The 21450-nt window shown below is 35.9% G+C and overlaps 1 protein-coding gene across 1 annotated transcript in view; it reads right to left on the reverse strand.

Moving 5' to 3' along the window:
- The window catches only part of NUBPL (NUBP iron-sulfur cluster assembly factor, mitochondrial), a 232470-nt gene that overhangs the window by 52389 nt on the left and 158631 nt on the right, over window positions 1-21450 (reverse strand). The window contains exon 7 of the mRNA XM_081293295.1: window positions 3786-3879. Within this exon, the coding sequence (XP_081149421.1) occupies window positions 3786-3879 (94 nt within the window). The remainder of the gene's footprint in view (window positions 1-3785; window positions 3880-21450) is intronic.

The following is a 21450-nucleotide window of genomic DNA, read 5'->3' on the forward strand; positions in this document are numbered from 1 at the left end:
AGCTTTATAGTATGGGTTCATTATAAATTGTAAAATCGTAAGGAAAATACAGCACTAAAATTCAATGCAAACAGTATTGTTCCTTTTGCTTTGAAAGAGTAAATTACAATCAAGGAACTATTTCAAGCAGAGGCCTTTGGCCATTCACGTATTTATCACATCACCAATAAGTTTCTGATCTCTCAATCCCTCATGTGGGCAGGTTTTCACATCACAAAACCACTGTCCAAATTCACAAAGAGTGTCATCATAAACAGACAATTGATTAAGCCAGGTAAATTACTGATGGAGAGGAAAATACCAGGGTGAACATGTGTGGGTTTTTTCCTCAAGAATTTTTGATGAGTAGTTCAATCAGAGCGGCAATAGGCCCAACACTTTTCACAAGCCAGAAAAGTCTTTCATTTTAAGCAATGATGAAATATTACAGTAGCTTAATTTAAAATTCCTATCCCATCTCATTTAAATGAGAAAGTAGAAAAAGGGCCTCTGGCTTTCCTTCTATCAATAGGGCCCAGACAGGAAAGGTCTTAGACAGGGAAGAAAGGACATCACCTCATTATCATAATATAACACCAGATGTTAGGGCAGCTTTTCTGGAGCCCATAGATATTCAGGGTATTAATTAGCTGAATACTTTGCCATACACAGCAGCTTTTCCCTATCCAGGAGTTAAGAAATCAAAATAGGACCCACACTGTGAACTATTAGAACATTAAGAACTGCTTGACTGTTTTCTTTTTTTTTTTTATTGATTGTTCAAAACATTACAGAGCTCATGATATATCATCTTTCATACATTAGACTCAATTGGGTTTTGAACTCCCATTTTTACCCCAAATACAGATTGCAGAATCACAACTGTTACATATCACTTTTACCATTCCCTGGAAGAAAAAGAAAGAACAAACCAGGGACCATAATGGCTCCCCTCTTAGCTGCTCAGTCTCTGTCCCTTCTCTTATAAGAAAAATTTTCAAATGTTTTATTTCTGTATCAATCGTTACTTATAAAGAACATTTTCCCCCCTAATTCTGTCCTATCAAAAACAACTTTTTCATCTATTACTTCTCACTACACAAAATATATTTGCATCACTGCTCACCTACAGTGTATATATTCTCTTTATGTTTAATGACCGTATAATATTGTCTCATGATAATATCGATTTTCTACCAATTTGAGTGTATTATTGTGCAGTACTGTCTATATTAGCTTGAAAACTTCTATAGGGCAGGAATCTTGTCCCCTGGCTTTGTATTTCATCTGTCACAGTCACTAATTTATAATGAAATGATGACCATGAAGATGAGAAGCTATGTTAGTTATTCCACTGGATGTACTCCTCCTTCTTTTCCCTCTTTAGGCTCTGCCCAGGTTTATTTTTCCATCGCTCTGTCTCTTGACCAGTGAGTGCCCTGGTAGCTGACCTCTGTGGATTGTATCACCGAGTTTCCTTGTCTTCTGGCTCCAAATGGGGATCTGCCACCAAGAGGTACCAGTAGCAGAAAAAAGAGAATGTGGGAGGGAAAAAAGGTGAAGTATTATTACCTACCTTGCATGCTACTCTCTCCAACCTTGCTATAGTTCTGAGAATGGCCATAGCTTTCATCAGACAGCCCTTTCCCAGGGTTCCAAGAAATCTCCAGCTTCCACTAACACAGTTCACTCATTTGCCTCTTCAGGGGTGTGTGTGTGTGTGTGTGTGTGTGTGGGGGGGGGGCAGGGGGCAGTAACAACTTCCTAATGTCACTAGTCCCTGGGTACTTCACCATCTCTCGATGGTTTTCTTAATGCTGCCTATACCTCTGCAACTAATCCCTTCATTAAATGAATTCTTTTTTTTCCTGCTAAGACCTTGACTAATATGTACTTTAATATAAGTAAATTACTGAGACTTCAATTCTTGGTAAAATTAATCTTCACTTAATTCCAATAGTTAAAATGAAACTAAGACAGTCTTTAGACAGTAATTCAGAGGACTTCAGTTGAATAAAGAAAAAAAATATTTTAGGTAATATCTATTAGAATTTGAATACTAAAATAGTCCATGTATTTTCAAGGAAATTATAATACTTCTTGAAGAATATTAATCATTTTCATTATGGAAAAGCAACTGAGTGATCAATGATTCCTAAGAGCATATAAGCATGCATTTAAGACATACTTCCAGAAGTCAGTCTTGGAATCTGTCCAATATAAAATAGGCAACAACTAATAAACAAATTAAAGAAATAAGCAAAAAACTAGTAAACTGTATAACTAAACAAAAAAGAAAAAAAGTAGAAAAATAATAAAGCCAGCCATAAAAAAAACTCTGCCTTCTCCTCTTGGCAAGTTCAATAAGATAAGAGCAAATCTTAAGACTATAATTATAATTGGCCATTTCTCATCCTTTAACCTAATTCCTTTCCCTTCAGCAATTACTGCAACAACTAGGTATCATTCTGGTCTATACTTGTAATATGTAACAATTCAACAGTCTATGTAAACTCAAACTTAAATCTATTAGCCACTAATATTGCTGTCAACACATTTACCTTTATTGTTGTGATACAATACTTTTAACACAAGTAAGGAATTATTATTTTTCTTCAAAATTTCTTCTTATAATGAGCCTGTCATCCAACCCATGGAACAAAATGGAACACATATAAAGAGCTGCTAATTAGCATTCACAAAGAGGATCTTTTTGCTTATTCAGGTCTGCCTGCATAAATTTTCTAAAAGAATGTCTTTTTCCAAATATAAAAAATTTCATTCTCATATGGCTTCTAGAAATGCAATGACACCAAGACTCCTAACTGATGACATTTCGCTACCCCTCCCTGAAAAGCTCTTTTAAAGTGTTCAAGTAGTTTCTAAAAAATGATACATTTAGATAGAGCTTTTGCACCATCCAGTGATTACAAAAAGGATGAATTATTTTCACATCAGTTTACTCCCATCTCATATTTAATAGCCTGTCTCACCAAAGAAAACATCTCAGATTCCATTAAGGTAACCAATGTATTAAAACATTCAAAATATCCATATTAATGAGGTTATATCAACATTTTAAAATAAAAGTGTATCTTGTCAAAAACTTAAATTACATGCTTTTAGTAATTAAATGTCAATAAAATGACTTCGAGAATCAGTAAATAACTTGTGAAGACATTTTAACTATTTTTCCATGAGTTCACTTATATATGCAACTACATCTTTGTGAAATTTGGGGAAATCTTTAGAAACAGGTTTGATACAAAGGGTAACTACTACTTAAATTCCACATAATAAAAAAATCCACTACAATATATAAATAATTTGTATTTGATAAATTACTTTGTTAATTGCTCTTTTGACTTTAAATAAGTAGAAGAATATAAAATTTTCTTACAGTTGTATTTACAAAACAGACAAATTTCCTAATATTTTCTCTCATTCCATACTTGCTCAATAAATATTTACCAAGTGCCTGCCACATACACCAGTGCTGTAAGTTATTGGACTGCTATTAACCAGTGAAGTTTGTATATTTTATACTTTAATATACTTAAGTGCCTACATTTCTGGAACATAGAATTATATCACCACCTTTCAAAGTGTCTTTATGTTTTTTTAAATATGCCCATTCTGATAATCTGAAAAACTCAATTTATGCTTTAGATCTCTAATGGAAAATTTATAAGTTCTTTTTTAAGCATAAAAATGTTTGCCTGTCTCGCAGTTTGTTTTTCTCTATGGCAACATCAACACATCAAAGAAAGCACAAATTACTTTAACCTTTTAAGATTTAGATTTACCTGAAATGGGAATATTCTGTGAAACCGATAACTGTACATCTCCCGTTCCTGGTGGCATGTCAACAACTAAATAGTCCAGTTGACCCCAATCTACCTAAAAATCAAAATGACATAAATAACATCATTGTATAAACATTCTAGTGAAAATAGTGAGTATAAACAAAATGAATGTGCTAATAACAAATCTAATATAACAGCTGTCACTTGAGTCCTCACTAGGTGCCAGGCACCAAGGGATAAGGTCAAAGATGAATACATGACACCATTGCCTCTGGTAGATCTTTGAATGATATGCTTAAATTTCCAGATACTAATGGCAACCCCATTTTACAATTGTCTCCTAATCAGGACAAATCATTTAATTTCACTGGGTATAATCCAACATTTTATCTAAAAGGTCTTAGCTTTTTGCCCTTGGGGTTTTATTGTTGTTGTTTGCTGGCATAGCACTTCCTATGCAAACATAAATTTTCTAAATTTGTTGAGAGCCAGAGCCTGCTCAGTGATGCCACCCCCAGCTGAGGCCCCAGCAAACTTCCAGCTGATTGGCTCCTCTGTGGTGAGGCTCATTGGGCTGTTTCCCTGTCCTTTCAGACCATGGAGCTGCTCATTGGGGGACTCTTTTGGCTCCGCCCACACGACCTGGAAGTCTGCCTCAAGGGGGGGGGGGGCTGAGGTTCTGGCTCACTAAAAATAAAGTTTGTTCCTGCTTGAAAAGTGGCTCCTGAATTGTCCCCAGCCAGACTGCGGCATAAATTTATTATTTTTCCTTCACAAAATATGACATACTAATAATGAAAACCAAAATTTAATAAGAAAAAAATTAAATATAACTACCATCCCAATACTATTAACATTGATTCTTTCTTTCCAAACATTTTTTTAAAAAGAAATTTAGCAATTATATAAGTCTATAATGCTCAGACTCAATCTAGTTAGTTCTTAAGGATATCTTGTGCTCTTTTCTTTTCAGATAGTTCTTCCCTGAGTTTCCAGTCTTCTGAAAGGTCCTAGGACCCTCTCAGTTGCCTCAAGTAGAATCTTGGAATCATACTTAATGCTTCCTTTTCCTTTTTTACCCCAGTCAGTTATTCTGCCTGCTAAAATCACTCAAATGTATCCACATTTCTCTTCTTCTACCACCAAGGAGCCAAGGGAGGTCACTACCATCTATTACTATTAAAGCCTCCCAGCCATTCTCTCTGCTCCAGTATTGCCCTTCCAGTCTGTCCCTAGCAACACTGAAAACAGACCACATAAAAGATGCAAGACTAGTTGTGCTTTTTTGCTTAAAATTCTTTTCCAGCTTTTAGGATAAAGTCTGAGTTTAAGCTCTAAAACACTCTGTCTTGTGTTTTTGAGTAATTCCTCCTCATTCTTCAGATCCTAGTTTAAAATTCACTTCCTTAGGGAAATCTCCCACTAGATTAGATACAGTGTTCCTACTGTATACTTCACCTAGTCACTCATTTATTTGTCAAAGAAATGGTTAAGTACCTTCTATATATTGAGTTAAGTATTCATAATTAAATGGTATCATGGTACCTACTTTTCAGATCATTCAAAGATCTACCAGAGGCAATGGCTGTCATGTATTCATCTTTGACCTTATCCCTTGGTGCCTGGCACCTAGTGAGGACTCAAGTGACAGCTGTTATTTTAGATTTGCTATTAGCACATTCATTTTGTTTATACTCACTATTTTCACTAGAATGTTTATACAATGATGTTATTTAGGGAAATCTCCCACTAGATTAGATACAGTGTTCCTACTGTATACTTCACCTAGTCACTCATTTATTTGTCAAAGAAATGGTTAAGTACCTTCTATATATTAAGTATTCATAATTAAATGGTATCATGGTACCTACTTTTCAGAACTTGAAAGATTTTGTATCTTCCTATAAAACTAAACTGAGTTAGAATACTTTAGAAAGGAATGGACACATAGGAGATAATTACTAAGTTTTTTCTCCCCACGGAATGAATGAACAAATAAACACATACAAAGGTTTGAGATTTGTTTTTTTTTCTTTAATCTAAATGGTAACTGTGTAGGTAATTCCGTATTATGATTTGTAAAATTAAATGTGTAACATGCCTTTTCCACATAATCATTTTTTGATAAAAAGTTTGAATGAGATTAGATCAATAGATTCGTTCACATATTAATATACCTATTCAACACATATTTATTGAGAATCTATTAGGTGCCAGCCATTGTTCCAGGTGATGGGGATAGAGCAATGAATAAAACAACATTCTAGCTACTGATATTTTATTAAGGGAGACCTGAAGACAGACAAATCAGAGCAATATGTGTTATGAAGAAAACTACAAGCATCTCTCACTATACAGTTATTTGGCTTCTGTTTTGGATAACCAGATCAAATAAGAAAAGTTCTAAAAATCTCTTCAATTCTTGAATTTCATATATAAAGTGATAAGATAATTACTAAGTTTTTTCTCCCCACGGAATGAATGAACAAATAAACACATACAAAGGTTTGAGATTTTTTTTTTCTTTAATCTAAATGGTAACTGTGTAGGTACCATATAGCAAAGAATTTATCAAAAAATTTCTTTGACTCTCTTTGGTTCCCAAGGTCAGATGATTAAGAAAACTTGTACAGTAGGGAGAAAGGATAGAATGGTGACGGGTGCTACTGTAGAAAGGGTGGCCAGAGCCACAAATAAAGTGATAAAGCAAGTGATGCAGACAGCTAAAGAAAAGTATTCCAGCCAGGAGCCCCAGCAAGTGATAGGCACATACAAGGAATAATGAGAAAACCAAGTCAGTCTTTCTAAAATAACACCCCATTACCACTGATCTCTCTCCTTCCCTGACATTGCTTTTCTTCAAATATTTACCAGTATCTGACACTACATATTGATTTGTCTTTTAGTAATCCTATGCTATTTTACAAATGTATGCACTTGATACTGATAAAATGCCATATTTTAAGAGAATGATGATATGATGAACATTATTTGGCTAATATTCAATATAGGGTTCTTTGGTTTGAAAAACGATTACCCCAAGGTTACCTATAAACACCATCTATAAAATATCTCCAAGGAGAGATAAAGGATGGGCTGGGGTGAGACCCTAGGTTGTATCCCCAGCACTGAAAAAAAAAGGGGATAAAAAACACTTTTATTTTTTTATTCTCAGTAAGCAGACTAACAGGTTTGTTTCAGAGAATACCAGATGACTGGTGCCAACAATTTATCACTGTTTTTCCTTGGCATTTAACCATATTTATCATGTTATCTTCAAGTTCTTATTTCAGAGACCTATTAAAAAATTGTTAAGGCAATTCATTTCCAATTACTCTTAAAATGAATTTAATTTATTTGAGAAAAGAACCTACTCCAACACCTTTGTCACACATAGTGGGCTTTCCATAAAGGCTTGCTGATTGGAATTGGACTTAACTAAAGTTGATATGTGAGTTTCAGTTTTATGATATTCACTAATACTAATATTGAAATATATAAACTACCAAGAAGTTCCAGTTCTCTTATAAAAGAGCCACCAAAAGTATTGATTTTTAGAATGATTTGGGGCTTCTCCAGATTCTACATAAGAGTTTGTTTACTTGTAGAAATTATGTTTTATTAAGTGTAAAGAAATATACCATAATGGCTGCCAATCTTACTGGAGTGAGATGGTATCTTAGGGTGGTTTTGATTTGCATTTCTCTGATTGCTAGAGATGGTGAGCATTTTTTCATGTACTTGTTGATTGATTGTATGTCCTCCTCTGAGAAGTGTCTGTTCAGGTCCTTGGCCCATTTGTTGATTGGGTTATTTGTTATCTTATTGTTTAATTTTTTGAGTTCTTTGTACATTCTGGATATTAGGGCTCTATCTGAGGTGTGGGGGGTAAAAAATTGTTCCCAGGATGTAGGCTCTCTATTTACCTCTTTTATTGTTTCTCTTGCTGAGAAAAAAACTTTTTAGTTTAAGTAAGTCCCATTTGTTGATTCTTGTTATTAACTCTTGTGCTATGGGTGTCCTATTAAGGAATTTGGAGCCCGACCCCACAATATGTAGATCGTAGCCAACTTTTTCTTCTATCAGACGCAGTGTCTCTGATTTGATATCTAGCTCCCTGATCCATTTTGAGTTAATTTTTTTGGATGGCGAGAGAAAGGGATTCAATTTCATTTTGTTGCATATAGATTTCCAATTTTCCCAGCACCATTTGTTGAAGATGCTATCCTTCCTCCATTGCATGCTTTTAGCCCCTTTATCAAATATGAGATAGTTGTAACTTTGTGGATTAGTCTCTGTGTCCTCTATTCTGTACCATTGGTCCACCTGCCTGTTTTGGTACCAGTACCATGCTGTTTTTGTTACTATTGCTTTGTAGTACAGTTTGACCTCTGGTATCACTATACCTCCAGATTCACACTTCCTGCTTAGAATTGCTTTTGCTATTCTGGGTCTTTTGTTTTTCCATATGAATTTCATGATTGCTTTGTCTATTTCTACAAGAAATGCCGTTGGGATTTTGATTGGCATTGCATTAAACCTGTAGAGAACTTTGGGTAATATCCATTATGAAGTCAAACAACAATAAGTGTTGGCGGGGATGTGGGGAAAAGGGTACACTTGTACACTGCTGGTGGGGCTGCAAAATGGTGAGGCCAATTTGGAAAGCAGTATGGAGATTCCTGGGAAAGCTGGGAATGGATCCACCATTTGACCCAGCTATCGCACTTCTCGGACTATTCCCTGAGGACCTTAAAAGAGTGCACTATAGGGATACAGCTGCATCAATGATTATAGCGGCATAATTCACAATAGCTAGACTGTGGAACCAACCTAGATGCCCCTCAATAGATGAATGGATAAAAAAAATGTGGCATCTATACACAATGGAGTATTATGCAGCACTAAGAAATGACAAAATCATAGAATTTGCAGGGAAATGGATGGCATTAGAGCAGATTATGCTAAGCGAAGCTCAATCTAATGTATGAAATATGATATGTCAAGAGCTTTGTAATGTTGTGACCAATAAAAAAAAAACAAATGCCAAATGTCTGCTTTGATATAAAGAGAGCAACTAAGAACAGAACAGGAAGGAAGAGCATGAGGAAAAGACTACAGTAAACAAAGACGAATGGGGGGAGAGAGAAGGGAAAGCATATGGAAATGGTAGGAGACCTTCAATGATACATAAAATTATAAGAGGTTATGAGGGGCAAGGGGGAGGGAAAAAAAGGGAGAGAATTGAACAACAGCAGAGGAGGTAGAGAGGGAAGATGGGAGGGGAGGGGAGGGAAGGGGGGATAGTAGGGGATAGGAAAGGTAGCAGAATACAACAGTCACTAATATGGCATTATGTAAAAATGTGAATATGTAACAGATGTGATTCTGCAATCTGTATTTGGGGTGAAAATGGGAGTTCAAAACCCAATTTGAGTCAAATGTATGAAAGATGATATATCATGAGCTATGTAATGTTTTAAATAATCAATAAAAAAAGAAATATACCAGAATCTCATTTATTAATAAAACCCAGTGGTAGAACCAGATTTTGTGTGGCTTGAAGCATATACATTTTGAATGGTTCTCTAGTCAAACAGAAACACAAAATTGTGAATGCAAAATTAAATATAGATATCAATATAGATGCTCCTTGACTATAATCAGATTACAACTCCAGAAAATTGAAAATATCATCAGTGAGAAATGTGTTTCATATACCTAACCTGCCACCCACAATAGCTTAGCAACACTCTAGGGTAGTGGTTGTCTTCATAATGCATGGTTAACTGGGAACAGGGGCTTGCTGTGGCTGCCCAACATAACAAGAGACCATAGACAACTAGTCAGGGAAAAGATGAAATTCCAAAATCCGAAGTAGTTTCTATGGATTGTGTATTGCTTTCCCATCACTATAAAGTGGAACTACTTTAAGTCTCTTAAGTAGGGAACACCTGTATTTATTTAGAATATGAAAAAAATCGCCATTAAGTGCCAGAACTTTAAAGATTCAAGTTCTCTAAGATCTCTTGAATAACAGGAATGCTTCCTAAATGCATCCTGGTTTCCACTCTCCACCTAGAACATTTTACAATTCCCAAGATCTCATAAGGTCTCATGTGAACATGTAACACTAAGCTGAAGTTTCATTAGCTTCATTGCAATCCCACCTCTAGTAAAACCTTCTCAGTTCTCTCTCATGCTCCAGTCATAAAGGATTCCAGTAGGAAAGTCTCAGTCAGTCTAGAACTGAAGATACTAAGGTAGTCCAGATGCCCTATGAATACAGAAATAGCACTACTGCAGAGAATTCAGCATGTAGCCACCAAGTCAATACATGGAAAACTGAAGGGGGACAAAACAACGAAAAGGGAGAATCAAAAAAAGAAAAAAATAAGTCAGAACTTAGTCCTCCTAATTGGCACACAATAGGGAGGCCAAAGTTACCAATAATATATTGACTATATATTTCAAAATAACTAGAAGAGAGGATTTTGAATGTTTTCACCACAAAGCAATGATAAATGTTTAAAAAGGCAATAAATACGCTTATTATCTTGACTTGATTATTATATAATATATACCAATATTGAAACATTACATCGTGCCATATAAATATGTACAATTATGTACATATTTATGTAATAAAAAACTTAGGAAAACAAAAACACAAAGCCAGTGTCCAGGGCAACTGAGGAAAATGGGATGAGACAAGCAATTAGGACTTGAATCTGTAAAAAGAAGCTTCCCACTTGATGCCTCTTTTACACAGTAACTTAGGACTCTTATGTCCCTTGGAATTGTTTGACATGCATCCAGATCCAAATATAATGCAGTCCCAGAACTTGTACAAAGCCGTATCTATCTTATCTATCTATTTATATATCTGTGTCATGGTTTAGATGTGGTGTCCCCCAAAACCTCACATGTGAGACAATGCAAGGAGGTCTGGAGGACAAATGATTGGGCTATATCTTCAACTTAATCAGTGAATTAATTCCTGATGGGATTAACTGAGTGGTGGCTAGGCTGTGGGTAGGTGGGCTGTGGCTGGAGGAAGTGGTTCATGTAGGGCATGGCTTTGGGGATATATATATGTGTGTGTGTGTGTGTGTGTGTGTGTGTGTGTGTGTGTGTGTGTGTATGTATCTGATCATCATGTGAACCAGCTTCCCTCTGCCACACTTTTCCTCCATGATGTTCTGCTTCACCTGGAGCCCTGAGGAATGGAGCTGGCCTTCTATAGACTAAAATCTCTGAAACCACAATCCCTCAAATAAATTTTTCCTCCTTTACAGTTGTTCTGGTTGGGTCATTTTAGTCACAGCAGTGAATAAAGCTGACTACACAGTCTGTACCCCATTCCTGACTTGAAAGTCCTAATCCTTGGAAACTCCAGAATGGGAAGAGTGTCTTTTGTATGCTCATGAGTTGACAGGAGGCTGGAAGCTCTTAGCCTCAGTGTGGGACCAACCATGTGATCAGAGAATTGGAACTTTCAGTCCTACACCTGACTCAACCAACATGAAAAGGGAGAAGGGCTGAAGGCTGAGTTGACAAAGCAATGGCCAATGATGTAATCAATCATGATGTAATAAAGCTTCTTATAAAAACCTAAAGGACAGAGTTCTGAGGGTTTCTGAATAGCTAAATATGTGAAAGTTCCCAGAGAGTGGCCTCCCAGGAGAGGGGATAGAAGCTCAGTGCCCTTCTCCCATATATATTGCCCTACACATCTCCTCTTCCATCTTAGTATTCATTTGTATTCCAAATCTCTGGCTTCTTGTCCACCAAGTGATTTCTCCTACCATGATGCTATCCACAGTGCTGTGATGCCGTCAAGGGGGCCCTCATCAGAGGCCAAACAGATGGAACCACCTGATCTTTGACTTGTAGCCTCTAAATAAAGCTCTTTTCTTTTTCTCCTTCCCTCCCTCCCTCCCCCTCCCTCCCCCCCACCCCTGCTCTCTTTCTTTCTTTTGGTACTGGGGATTAAATCCAGCAGTGCTTTATCACTGAGCTATATCCAGAGCCCTTTTATTTTGAGGTAGGATCTCAATAAGTTGCTGAGGCTGACCTCAAACTTGTGATTCTCTTGCCTCGGCCTCCTGAGCTACTGGGATTATAGGCATATGCTTCCACATCCAGCTAAACGTCTTTTCTTTATAATTTACCAAGCCTTAGATATTGTTACAGAAGATAGACTAATAAAACTGGTATGGAAGACGCATTTAGCCTGCTCTCAAGCCCCATGGCCAAATTTTACAGGCAATAATTACCAAACTCCTAGGACCTTAGATTCAACTAATTTCTAGGATTTGAAATCATTCTTCCAGCTCTAAGAATTCTTGTCATTTTTATACATAATTATCTCCCTAATTTCAATGTATGCTTCCTAACAGAAAAGAACATTTATATGCATTTCTGTACTTTCCTTCTACATCCAGCCCTCTCCACAGTGTCTAACAATATTTAATCAACAGCCACTGAATGATTCTGTGAATCAAGCTGCTTACAATTTTATTATACAACTAAAATTAAAATCTTTGCCATAGGAAAGTACAATAAACTAAATATTCAAGGACATGAATTTAATGGGCTACTGGATACAGGTGCAGACCTTAGCATCATCTCTCATCAAGAATGGCCAAAACAATGGCCATTACAACAAGCCACTCAAACGCTTTGAGGCCTAGGAGTGGCGACTAATCCCCATATAAGTGCAATGGTATTAGATTGGAAGGATCCTGAAGGATGTGAAGGAACTATACAGCCATATGTATTGGATCATCTTCCCATAAATTTATGGGGACGAGATGTCCTAGATCAATTAGGTTTGACATTAACAAATAACATCAATCAAAATGCACCCACTATTATGACTAGACAAGGTTTTAGGAAAGGAAAAAGATTAGAAAAACAAGAATAAGGTATAGCAGCACCAATACAAATAGATCTAGGAACAGACAGACATGGGTTGGATTTTCACAAAGGGCCACTGAGACAATAAAAATTACATGGAAATCAGAAAGACCAGTATGGGTTCCTCAGTGGCCCCTGACTAAAGAAAAGATACAAGCAGCCCATGATCTGGTCAAACAACAATTAGCGGAAGGACATATACAACCTTCTGTATCTCCCCATAATACTCCCATTTTTGTCATCAAAAAGAAATCTGGTAAATGGAGATTACTGCAAGATTTAAGAGCCATTAATAATGAGATGGTTATTATGGGACCTGCTCAATCGGGGATTCCTCAATTGTCTGCTTTGCCAAAAACTTGGTATGTTTTAGTTATAGATATTAAAGATTGTTTTTTTAAATTCCAATTCATCCTGAGGATAGTCCACGTTTTGCATTTACTATCCCTGCACTGAATCATGAAGGTCCTGATCAGAGATATGAATGGAAAGTACTCCCTCAAGGGATGGCTAACAGCCCAACTATGTGTCAAATTTATGTTAACAAAGTAATCCAGCCACTTTGAAATCAAAATCCTGAACTACAAATATTTCACTATATGGATGATGTATTATTAGCACACAAAGCTAAAAACACATTGCTAGAATGTTATGCCACACTTACAAACTTATTAAAAAATTATAATCTAGAGATAGCAATAGATAAAGTACAATTAAATTTTCCAATTAATTATTTAGGAGTTCTATTATCCTCAACCATGGTCCGTCCTCCAAAAATTCAAATACGAGTAGATCAACTCAAATCACTTAACAACTTTCGAAAGTTCTTAGGAGACATAAATTGGATAAGGCCTTATCTAGGTATATCAACAGGAGAGTTGGGACCTTTATTCGATATCCTAAAAGGTCCATCAGATCCAAATTCACCCCGAATGTTAACACCTGAAGCAAGAAAGGCATTAAAAATCATTGAAACATATATGGAAAATATGTATTTGGATAGAATTGATATAAGTTTGCCTTTATTATTTATTGTACTACCAACAAAAAATATTCCTACTGGAGTATTTTGGCAAGAAGGTCCATTATTATGGATACATTTATCTTATTCTCCTAACACTATTCTTACTAGGCATCCTGAGGCTGTAGGACAATTAATACTCAAAGGAATAAAAGCAGCAAAGGGAGTGTTTGGAATTTCTCCCAATAAAATTATTACTCCATATACTATGAACCAAATTGATGAGTTAGCTAATGAGTTAAATACTTGGGCAATAATCATGTGCAAATCTAATGTTTCATTTGATAACCACTTACCATCTAATCCTTTATTGTCTTTTTGGTCATTGCATCCTGTAATTTTTCCAAAAATGACAAGAAAAACACCTATTATGAATGTTCCAAATATATTCACTGATGGGTCAAATAATGGTACAGCAGCAATAGTTACACCTGATCAAACTTTTACATTTTTAGTACCCAAACAATCAGCTCAAAAATGTAGAGCTTAATGCAGTATTACAAGCTTTTGTGATGTTTAAAGATTCTGTATTTAATTTATTTTCCGATAGTATATAGTTAATGCTATAGTATCCCTTGAAGATGCTGGTAGGATTTCCCCTTCCTCTACTGATTTCTCTTTGCTTTCCACTATACAAAGTCTAATCTGGGACAGAAAAGATTCATTCTTTATAGGACATATCAGGGCACATACAGGATTGCCTGGAGCCCTTAGTTTGGGCAATGATTTAGCAGATAAAACTACACATGACATACATATTTTCTCTACACTAGAAGAAGCTATAAATTTTCATAGAAGGTTCCATGTCAATGCTAATACTTTACAAAAGTGTTTTAAAATAACTAAGGAACAAGCTAGACAAATAATAAAAGAATGTCAAAATTGTGTGAACTTTTTACCACAAGTTAATCTTGGAGTCAATCCTAGAGGATTGATACCTAACCATATTTGGCAGATGAACGTCACACATTTGCCAGAATTTGGAAAATTAAAATATTTGCATGTTACAGTTGATACTTCTTCTGGATTTTTGATGGGCTCCCTTCATGCCGGAGAAAAAACTAAAGATGTTATAGCTCATTGCTTACAAAATTTTGCCACTGTGGGCGTTCCAAAACAGTTAAAAACAGATAATGCCCCTGGTTATACTTCTACCTCTTTTAAACAATTTTGCTCATTATTTGGCATTACTCATATAACAGGAATCCCATACAATCCACAGGGACAAGGCATAGTTGAAAGAGCTCATCAAATTATTAAAATGTACTTATTAAAGCAAAAAGATGGAATTGGGAAGGGGTATATATTCCCCAAAGATAAACTTAAAATAACCCTTTTTACTCTAAACTTTTTAAATTTGGATTCATCAGGACTTAGTGCTGCGGAAACGCATATGTGTCCAAAAAATGTACATAAGCCCAAGGTACTTTGGAAAGATATTCTAACAGGACAATGGAAAGGTCTTGACCCAGTAATTGTCTGGAGTCAGGGGTCTGTTTGGGTGTTTCCACAGGAAGAAAAGCAGCCGATTTGGATTCCGGAGAGATTAACTAAAGTCCTGACCCAGTGATTGTCTGGAGTCGGAGGCCTGTTTGTGTGTTTCCACAGGGAGAACAGCAGTCGATTTGGATTCCAGAGAGATTAACTAAAGCGATTTCTACAGACCAAAAAGAAGATGATTTGGCTCAAATCCATAACAGCTGATATCCAAAACTCCAGTTTGGCTATCCTTACATCTGCGACAGAACCAGGATGCTTTGTTTAATATCTATTTTATTATTGCCCTTTCCCGCATCATGAAGTTCTATTTTGTTTTTTGAGCTCATACAGACCTAGGTTAATGTTTTGCTGATCAGTTCTATTTTTTGACTATGGAGTTTTTAAACATTGCAATGGAGATTTCACCTGTAAAACGTTATAAGGCTTTTACTATTATGTTATGTGTTGTATGTATTATATTATGTGTGCACACTTGTATTTTGTGTTATATGTTTGAATGTACGTATGTCCATATATCATATATGATGAGTGCTCATGAAAAAATGGATCCAAATATTTTTTTTTATTCACGTGATTTAAATGGTTTAATTTAAATTGGGTAAACAACTGTTGAGGACTGTTTTAATATGTGAACAAAAAAGGAGGTTAACAGATCTGTTTGTTTACTTTCACCTTTCCTTTTCATTATATTTAATAATTCTCTTCAAGATAATGTAAATTGTTAAGAAAATTGTTTTCTTTTAGTGCCTTCTGGAATGTTACATAATTTTTTCTTTAGCCATTATTGCCAGAATTCCTATCTTCATCCCAGTGCCAGTGAAGACAAAGATAAAACCAATCTACAGCTTCTGCAATAGCCATCACTGAACTGCTTACAGAACTTGCCTGGACTATGTATCACTTGTATGCATTGTGAATTCACCTGTATGCCTTGTGAACTATCTGTTGGTGCAGCGACTTGTGGTAGTGTTGGGGTATTTTTGCTGATGATGTCATTGGTGGTACAATTTTTCCAAAAGGAGCTGTCAATTGGCTTGGTGTATCTTCCTCCCTTCTGCTTGTCATGATCGTTCAGCTAAAATTTGGGGGCCAACAGAGGTGAGGCAAAGAACCTTACCCCCCTGCTGGTACAAAGACCTCTCCACAGGTGTGGCTGTATACTGGACCGGTAGTCAGTGACAGGTAAGATCCAATTGCAGTGGTACCAACCTAAGACAGGAGGCTGACGCCTTGAGGTCAGCTCATCCGATAACGGGTAAGGACCGTTATGTACTATTGGACAACCTAAGGCAGGCACGGTCCCTAAGCCAAATGCATGTTGTTTAAACAGAGGGGGAGATGTTGAGAGCCACAGCCGAGGGGCCCCAGCAAACTTCCAGCTGCCAGCAAACTTTCAGACTGCCAGCTGATGATTGGCTCACAGCGGCCCCAGCAACATCTAGCTGATTGGCTCCTCTGCACTGATGCTCATTGGGCTGTTTCCCTGCCCTTTCAGACTGCCAGCTGATGATTGGCTCACAGCGGCCCCAGCAACATCTAGCTGATTGGCTCCTCTGCGGTGATGCTCATTGGGCTGTTTCCCTGCCCTTTCAGACCATGGAGCTGCTCATTGGGGGACTTTTTTGGCTCCGCCCACGCGACCCAGCCAATCGGCCTCAAGAGCAGGGGAGGTGGAGAGGCTGGTGGTTGTGGGAGAGGCTTGTGGGAAGCCGGTGGTGGCAGTTGGGCTCTGAGGGTTTTTCCTGAGGAGCTGTTTTGTTTGGCCTGTGTGGTTCTAAAAATAAAGTTCGTTTCTTTTGACAAGTGGCTCCTGAATTGTGCCCAGCCAGACTGCGGCAATAGGTAACTTTTACATATAATCTAAATGGAACATGAAGTGTTTTTCTTTATATCTGAACCATGAGTTTTGCTCTGCCCTGTGGCCTATTTATAAAATCATGCAACATCTTATTTTAGTTATGAGAAGAAAATTGCTATGAAATAAAAATTATTTAAATATAAATTCCACAGCAAATGTCTGAATAATACAAAAAAAAAATTCTACTACAGTTGATGGCCTACTGGCTTGTGGAAATAAATGATACAACACAATAAACTTATCCTTGAGATTATTCTAAGAGTTGACCCAATTATACAAGAACACACTATTCAAGTTACAATGATATAGGTATTCTTCCCCTAATCTTTTCATCCTCCCCACCATGATAAAGTTCTCCATTCTTTTTAAAATATCTGCTTTTCTAAGGAGAGGCTACTTGGGTAAATCCCTCCAAAATTACTATAAACCCAAACAGAAAGCGTACAGAGAAAAAGATGAAAACTTTATTCCTCTCCTTTCCCTTTACCATCATCTTCCATTTCCTTAGTTGTCCTCTTAGTAGAGATGTAAAGCAGACTGGACTTGACAGCTTGGAGAAGGATAACTATTTCTCTAAGCTAGTACATGGATCCATCTTTGGAAACTCTCTGAACCTACTTACTTAAATAATATTTAAAACATGCTGTCCCAAGGATGACTATGTAAACACATACAGTTGAAACAGTAAAACTTCAAAACCCAAAATAATGACACTACCACAAAAGTAAAAGTATTTCAATTACTTATAGAAACTCTTAAGTTCTCTCAAGTCCTGCTTTGGGTCAACTGCTTATATGTATAGATTTTCATAACCTAGGAAATAGATGTTAGTGCCGGATAGGACTGGTACCAAAAAAGTCTGAAATACTACAAACCTATTTGAAATATCAAGTTATTTTAAAGAAATTCCCAGGGGCTGGGGATATAGCTCAGTGACAGAGCATGTGCCTAGTATGTGTGAGTCCTGGGTTCAATCCCCAGCACCAAAATAAATAAATGAATTAAATTACCAAAATAATTTTAAAATTTATTTATTTTTGGTATATTATGGTTATACATACCAGTGGGGTTTGTTTTGACATATTCATAAATGTATAGAACACAGTTTTCTCCATTTCAATTCTCAGTAGTAGCCCTTTTCCCCCATCCTTTCTTCCCTGATTATGTTTCTCTACTGATCTTTCTTCTATATTTATTTCAATTGGTGCATTACAGTTATATAAAATTGGAATACATTGTGATATATTCACACATGCACATAGCACAATTTGATCAACATCTTTCTCCAGTTTTTCTCCCTTCCCTTTCTTCCTTCTTCTCCTTTGCTCCCCTGCTTCTACTCTACTGATCTCCTTTCTGTTTTCAAGAGAACCTCCCTTTTTATTCCTCTTTTCTCTCTCACTTCCACATACGAGAGAAAACATTCAACCTATGACTTTCTAAGTCTTGGCTTATTTCACATAGCATGATGTTCTTCAGTTCCATCCATTCACCAATGTTATGGTTTGAATATGAGGTAGTCTCCAAAAGCTCACATGTGAGACAACGCAAGAAAGTGCAGAGAAGAAATGATTGGGTTACATGAGCCTTAACCCAATCAGTGAATTAATCCCTTGATAGGGTTAATTGAGTGGCAACTGAAGGCAGGTGGAGTGTGGCTAGAAGAGGTGAGGCATTGGGGTGTGGCTTTATGGTATACATTTTTTATCTGGCAAGTGAAGTATCTGCTTCCTGATCATCATGTGAGCTGCTTAACTCTGCCACACTCTGAAAGAAAATGGATGCCAACCAAGAATACTATACCCAGCAAGATTAAGCTTCAGATTTGAGGATGGAATAAAAACCTTCCATGATAAACAAATGTTGAGAGAATTCACAACTAGAAGCTTGCTCTACAGAACATTTTCAGCAAAATATTCCATGAAGATGAAGTACGGGGAAAAAAGTAGAAACCAGCAAAGGGAGAAACTACATTAAAGGAATAGTCGATCAAAGGAGAAACTAATTCAACTTAAAAACCAGAAATAATCCAAAATTACTTGGAATAAAATCATACCTCAATAATAATGTAAATAGCCTAAACTTATAAATATCAATAAAAATGTAAATAGCCTAAACTTATCAAACAAAGTACATAGACTGGCAGATTGGATTAAAAAACAGGACTCAACAATATGCTAAGCAAAAACATCCACAGACCAAAGGTGAAAGGATGAAAAATATATATCACTCACATGGATTGTGTGAACAAGAGGGGTTTCTATCCATATATCAGATAAAGTGAACTTCAAGCCAAAGTTAATCAGAAGGTAAAAAGAAGGACATTTCATACTGCTTAAAGGAATTATACATCAACAAAATATAACAATCATAAATATCAATGCCCCAAACAATAATAGAGCATCTATGTACATCAAACAAACCCTTCTCAGTTTCAAAAATCAAGTAGACCACAACACAATATTACTGGGTTACTTTAACACACCTCTCTTACCAGTGAATAAATCCTGCAAATAAAGAAACTATAAAACTAAATAATTCAATCAATAATTCAGACTTAACAGACATATATGCAGTATTGCATCCATCAATGATCGAATATACTTTTTTTCTCAGCAGCACATGGATCCTTCTCTTAAAAAAACCATATCTTATGCCACAAAGGAACTTTTAGCAAATAAAAAAAAATGGAGATAATACCTTGCATTCTATCAAATCATAATGGAATAAAACCAGAAATTAATACTAAAATAAAAGCAGAAGTTACTCTAACACCTGGAGACTAAATAATATTCTACTGAATGACTAATAGATAGCAGAAAAAGTCAGGGATGAAATAAAAAATACTTAGAAGTAAATGAGAATAGCAAAACAACATATCGAAATCTCTGGGACACTATGAAGGCAGTTCTAAGAGGAAAGTTCATTGCATTGAGCCCATTTATTAAAAGAATATAAAATAGCCAAATAAATAACCCAACATTATATCTCAAAGCCCTAGAAAAAGAAGTACAAGTCAACATGAAAAGCAGGAGAAAATAATTAAAATCAGAGCTGAAATCAAGGAAATTGAAAGAAAAAAAACAATTGAAAAATTGATAAAACAAAAAGTTGGTTCTTTGAAAAAATAAATAAAATTGAAAAACCCTTAGGCATCCTAGTGAAGAAAGAGAGAAAACTCAAATTACTAGAATTTGTGCTGAAAAAGGAAATATCACACCAGACACTACTGAAATACAGACAATAATTATAAACTATTTTGAAAATTTATATACAAATAAAATAGAAAATATTGAAGATATCAACAAATTTCTAGAGACACATGATCTACTCAAACTGAATCAGGAGGACATACACAATTTAAACAAATCAATTTCAAACAATGAAATAGAAGATGCCATCAAAAGCCCACCAACTAAGAAAAGCCCAGAACCAGATGGATTCTCAGCAGAGTTCTATAAGACCTTCAAAGAAGAGCTAACACCAATTCTTGTTAAATTATTCCATGAAATAAAAAAATGAGTGAACCCTTCAAAACTCATTCTATGAGGCCAATATCAACCGATCCCAAAATCAGGCAAAGACACAACAAAGAAACAAAAGTTCAGACCAATATCTCTAATGAGCATAGATGCAAAAATTCTCAATAAAATTCCGGCCAATCACATACAAAACATATTAAAAAGATAGTGCATCATGAGCAAGTGGAGACATACTGAAATCAATAAAAATAATTAATCACATCAATAGACTTAAATACAAGAATCATATGATTATCTCAATAGGTGTGGAAAAAGCACTCTTTCTTTTTCAAACACTAGAAAACCGAGGGATAGTAGGAACATACCTCAACATTGTAAAACCTATATTAAACCCAAGACCAGCATCATTCTAAATGTAGAAAAATTGAAAGCATTCCCCCTAAGAACTGGAACAAGACAATATGTCCTCTTTCACCACACTTTTTATTCAACACTGTCCTTGAAACTCTAGCCAGAGCAATTAGACAAAAAGAAAGAAATTAAAGTGATATGAATAGGAAAAGAAGAACTAAAACTATCACAATTTGCTGACAACATGATTCTATATTCAGAAGACACAAAAAAATTCCACCAGAAAACTTCTAGAACTCATAAAGGAATACAGCAAAGTAGCAGGATATATAAAAAAAAATTAACACCCATAAATCAATTGCATGTCTATATATATCACTGAAAGAGAAATTAGGAAAACTACCCCATTCACAATAGCCTCAAAAAATAAAATATTTCGGAATAAATCTAACAAAAGAGGTGAACTATTGCTCAATGAAAACTACACAAGACTCAAGAATGAAATTGAAGAAGACCTTAGAATACGGAAAG

The sequence above is a fragment of the Spermophilus citellus genome, assembly GCF_964194105.1.
Source record: "Spermophilus citellus genome assembly, chromosome: 4".
In the NCBI taxonomy this organism is placed as follows: domain Eukaryota; kingdom Metazoa; phylum Chordata; class Mammalia; order Rodentia; family Sciuridae; genus Spermophilus; species Spermophilus citellus.